The sequence below is a fragment of the Musa acuminata genome, chromosome BXJ3-9 (assembly GCF_036884655.1).
Source record: "Musa acuminata AAA Group cultivar baxijiao chromosome BXJ3-9, Cavendish_Baxijiao_AAA, whole genome shotgun sequence".
Classification (NCBI taxonomy): Eukaryota; Viridiplantae; Streptophyta; class Magnoliopsida; order Zingiberales; family Musaceae; genus Musa; species Musa acuminata.
In genome coordinates, this window is record NC_088357.1 from 1,807,448 (window position 1) to 1,812,712 (window position 5,265).

Sequence of the window (5,265 nt, forward strand, 5' to 3'; positions counted from 1 at the left end):
CTTGGAATCAACGTCAATCAATTAAGAAAGAAGACAAAATCGTGAGTTATCTCAAAACTATTCCAGGATGAGATGAGATGAGATTTCAAGGCTCAAACAAGTTGTGGCCTGCCGGTAGATTGCATTCTTGTGGTTTTAGCTTATCATCTATATAAAATATTTGAAATACCGAAACCATTCTGCAAGACAAACACTAACAATACTAAAACGTAATTCATTTTTCATTAAATTAAACTAAAAAATAGAAAAATTTCAATGGTGTAATTATTTATATTATATTTTTCTTCGATTGTCAAAGTGTGATGTGAGTCGGACAAACATATTCCAAATTGGACCACTAAAACCTCTAAAATAAGGAAAATTTGAAATGAATAATGAAGAAATTATTGATATCATATTTTTCTTTAATAGTTGGAAGTCCGAGTTGAGCTGCACAAACTTTACAGTGTTAAGTTCGTAAATGAATTGTGTTATACTCCATTGTAGAATTAAGCATGACACAATTCTTGGTATCTTAATCAAGTATAACCTGGCAATATTAAAAAATTATTCTGTAAATTTTTATTGATTTTTGCATACCCTTTTCTCTGGTGATCGAGACATGTGTTACAAAGTACCCTACCCAAATCTCTCTCTCTCTCTCTGGAGAAGATGCCACGCTACGTGAACTAAAAAGACTAAATGGAGAAGATGACAAACGCAGGCAGATGAACGCAATGACTCGATAAGACGTCTCCAGCAGCGATAGGAACACAATTTGGTGTAGGCATCAAAGGAGAGGAATATGAGCACAGGTAGGAGACCATAATGCAACTACTTCCAACTACATTGAGCAAGTATCACTCGCTGCATATTGAAATCAATTATTGTCGAATCTTAGATTTCATATAAAACCAAATCAAAGATGGGAAGAGACAAAAATGTAAAAGGTAAACTCAACTAACGTGATTGGAGGTTGGAAATACAGGATAATGGATCATATGATCAATGATTCGAAGATGAGGATTTGCTTAATACCAACTAAAGTTAACTGTGAAATGAAATACCATAAAATTGATGGAAATCACAGCATCAAAGCAATTCCTGTAGCTTTCATCATATAAAAGCTGAATGTTCACCTCAAAAGTAGCAAAGCACATTCATAAGTTATTTTTCAGCAAAATGACAGATAAAGCAATTCACCATTCAAAGCTACATAACTGTTTATAACGACCAAACTACGTCCCAAAACCACTGGGAATGAACTTGATGCAGATGAAGTTGATGAACTACAGTCTCCTTCCTCTTCTTCCACCCTTTCTGCGGGTGCTGTCTGTTGGAATCGGAGTTACATCCTCTGCAACCGAGAGAACAAACTCACTTTAGAATAGTAAAGACTTGCAAGTAGCAACAATCATCAAGAAAAGAGCTTGTTATGGCCCTCTGACAAATGATATGCTACCCCGGAGAGGTGTATATATGCAGTGTGCAAAGATGGAACTTCGCTGATTTCATACACAAAGCATTTCTTTATCAAGAGTTAATCCATGTTACTCCGGCATACTTTGGTATGCCGGACCAACACTTTCACTTTAGTTAATTAGGCACCAGCAGAATCAGCATGGTGTAGTTTATATGGAAGACCTTGAAGGAAGATTTCCAACATATACAACATAGTAACAGTGTGTAGTGATGTTTATGGCATACCAATAAGGGTTTACCCACCAAGTATGCAGAAGCATTTTCTGACAATTAAATAACTTCAGGTAAATCAATCTGACAAATTTGAACATCCAAATCAGCGTGACTTGTCCGTTGAAATTATATTCTACATCCAAATTAAATATTTATGCAATGGCTCTCAAATTTAATAAATGATTTTAGTGATAATATAAAAGAAATGGAACATGTTCAAGTAATGAATATCACATCTACCAAACCACTAAAGATTAGAAATAGTAGAAAGAGAAATAAGAAAAAACATACATTGGAGGTGCTTGCATTTTCATGATATGTGAAACACATGAGCTAATAGATTTCCCATTATGGCAGTGCCACACAGAGGATGCAAATAGTGAAAGAGATCTGGCAATATATGCATTTGTACCACATACATGGCTAACATAGACTATATTTACGTAACACCAACAAGTAGTTTGAAAAAAATGATACCACAATAATAAGATTTCTGAGTGTATACCACATCAGCAATATTTGTCGTACATACCCTTTTTAAAATCATGTTTTTGTACCAATAATAATTCACACTTAACTACCAACATATAGAAAAGTATCTCCCAATTCAGGAATACACAATGAAAAGTGAAACCCACTAAAATTACTTCTGATAAGTTGCAAATTTAATTTTTTAAGGTGCAAAAGAATTTCTTGCATAATATTAGAAGGCATACATCAAGAACCAATTAAGGTTTCAGAACAAACACAAGTACATGTGAAAGCAAAAATATTAGCTGATAAGAGTCTATGACTTTATGCTAATCCAATATGTTAATTGTAAATTGTTCACTGCAGTTCCATCTACTCATCTAGTGACACGTAACAGTCCAAAAAATCAATTCAAACAATAACATGTCTTGAATAGAATCATAATCAGTCCCAAGTTTCCGGATGAAATCTAAAGTCATAATACATAGTTATACAAATTACTGAGGCAAGGTCGACAGCAACAGTTTTGCCCATGTATGAAAAGGATTATGAAGACCCTTCAACAGTCACGGATCACAAAAATCAAAACTACTCGACACTCATAGCCACTACATAATTTACAAAAGCCCAAATCAGAGGAACCCCCCAAAAATGATGACAATGGCATCTCAAGCATTAAATTCATTTACTCATTTGCACAGTTACATAGAATTTTCCTACACAACTGCAAGCATCACATAGATTGTAAACAACAAACTGCCAAATCAATATTGGCACAACTAATACTGAGGCTATAAATATGTCTTTAGAAACAGCAAACATCTTACATAACAAGAAATGCCAAACCAGTTGATATAACAATTGTGGCACACAACAGGAAACAGAGACAGTTTTAAACAGTAAAATAAGACTTACCAATACGCCCAATTTTCATTCCAGAGCGAGCAAGTGCCCTGAGAGCAGACTGAGCACCAGGACCAGGCGTTTTTGTCTTATTCCCACCAGTAGCCCGCAACTTAATGTGCAAAGCAGTAATCCCCAATTCCTATGGAAGTTACGGATAACAAAAGATATATCAACACACAGCTATTGAGATATCAAAAAATCAGAAATTAAAGTGGCTAAATGGAAGACCTTGCATCTCTGTGCAACATCTTGTGCTGCAAGCATGGCTGCATATGGAGATGATTCATCCCTGTCAGCTTTGACCTTCATACCACCTGCAAGCACCAAAACATCAGTCTTATAGAACCTTTTATCCAATAAAAATAAAATATTACACAATCAGAAATAAGAAGAGAGAAAGGGGGAAGCAGGAAGAATATTAGAGACCTATCAGATGTGTCCATGCATGTCAGTAGAAGAAAATGTTCTACAATAGGATATCCAAGATTGGCGATCACCAGAGACAGTATTAATTAAGCCATATTTGCTATATCATGGTCAAGCATTGTTCACTGTACCCATTACATTCTACACACGGTTACAGATTCAGAAAATATTTTATGCACAATGTTTAATGTTATCATGGTCACGAATTGTTCAAAGTATCCGTTGCACTCTACACATTGTTACTGTATAAGCCTCCCAAAAGAAAACAATTGAAGATCCTTTTCTAAATAGGAGGTCCTCCCGTGAACTGCTAAATTACCCATAAAATCATCTAAATAGGAGTTCCTTCAGTGAACTGCTGAATTATTAAAAGAATCATAAATGAACTTTGACAAGAGACACATTTCTTGGTTATGCTACATCAGAAAGATTCAATTTCAATCAGAATGTATTCCTCTCCCAAGATACAGGCACTTCATAAGATCATTAGCAAGAGATCTTCACTGAATCACAATAGATGAGCAGCAAAAGTAATGCTGCTCAACTACAGAGTGATTGAGAAATATCAAATGCCAATTAAAAGTGGGCCCGAAATTTGAATGGAGTAAGAACAGGTCCCAAGGAAAAACTCCTTGCAACCACAACATTGATATGGCGTGGCTATGACTCGAAACGCTTCCATAAAGTAAAAGGAAGGCGATCTTAAGGGCCACGCGTAGGATATCAAGCACATACATCAAATTGCATGAACAAATGCAGAGATAAAATTCAAGTATTCAAATGGACTGGTGCATGCCAAGCATATGAAAGAAGTCTGATATTAGTTTTCCAACAAAATTTAATCGCAAAACAAGTATCCATGACTATTCAATTATCACTTCATATTTACGACTGCCCATCTTACATAATGTATCCAAAACAACTCTTAATTTTATCACGATGGTTTTTAGGTGTACCACATGCCACAGCTAAACCTAAAACAACAATCCATTTAGATTACACAGCACGAGATAGTCATGCTACCAAAAAAATCAAGCCAAATTGCTAATATAATGATGCGGGAGAAAGCTTCATATGATCTAATCCCATGCACAGAATTACAGGAATTTAGAAGAAACCTGTAATACGAACGAGTGTTTCCCTCCCAGACAAATCTGTAACATGCTGCAGGTCAAACAAAAAATAACAAGTTATTGACGCACAAGAAATCATATGCATTCTATAGAAAAAGAAACCAATTGTATCTTACAATGAAAGTATCATTGAACGACGCAAAGATGTGAGCAACACCAAACACTTGCTCCCCTTCCCGTACGGCTGGCCCAAGCGTCACATTGTCTTCTTTGGGCTCCCTAGTCTTCTTTCTTCCGGACTGCAGATCCATAAACTCAATTAACCAGCTGAATCTAAAATTAGATCAGAGCAGAACAGAGCATACAAGTTCTTATATGCATAAACACGTCTAAATGTCAGCACAAATGCACAATTATCCATCAAAAACAATAATCCATAGTCTAAAGATGAAACATTGTAACATATACAAGATCCAATGACACGATGCAACCATCAAAACAGGTCAAAAACAAAGCTGGAGAAACAAGAACTAGAACCTGCACTTCATTCAAAGAGAAAAGAGCAAGATAAAACAAGTTGCGATCTCTGGAAGAACTGGAGCAAGGCCACAACTCGGATCGCTTACCATGGTTGAAGCACGGTAGGCGAGGGTGAGGGCGACGGCGAGAAGTACGGAGAACGAGAGACGAAAACCCTAACTCGCCACCGCATTTT

General features: G+C 36.1%; 1 protein-coding gene across 1 annotated transcript; it reads right to left on the minus strand.

Annotated features, from left to right (window-relative positions):
- Positions 1–1,071: 1,071 nt before the first annotated feature.
- LOC135648888 (small ribosomal subunit protein uS11y-like) lies at positions 1,072–5,265 on the minus strand. Its single transcript, XM_065166894.1, has 6 exons — positions 5,177–5,265; positions 4,727–4,849; positions 4,596–4,641; positions 3,280–3,365; positions 3,061–3,190; positions 1,072–1,336 (listed from the first exon to the last, which is right to left on the minus strand). The coding sequence occupies exons 1-6, from the start codon at positions 5,177–5,179 to the stop codon at positions 1,269–1,271; spliced, it is 456 nt and encodes a 151-aa protein (XP_065022966.1). The 5' UTR covers positions 5,180–5,265; the 3' UTR covers positions 1,072–1,268.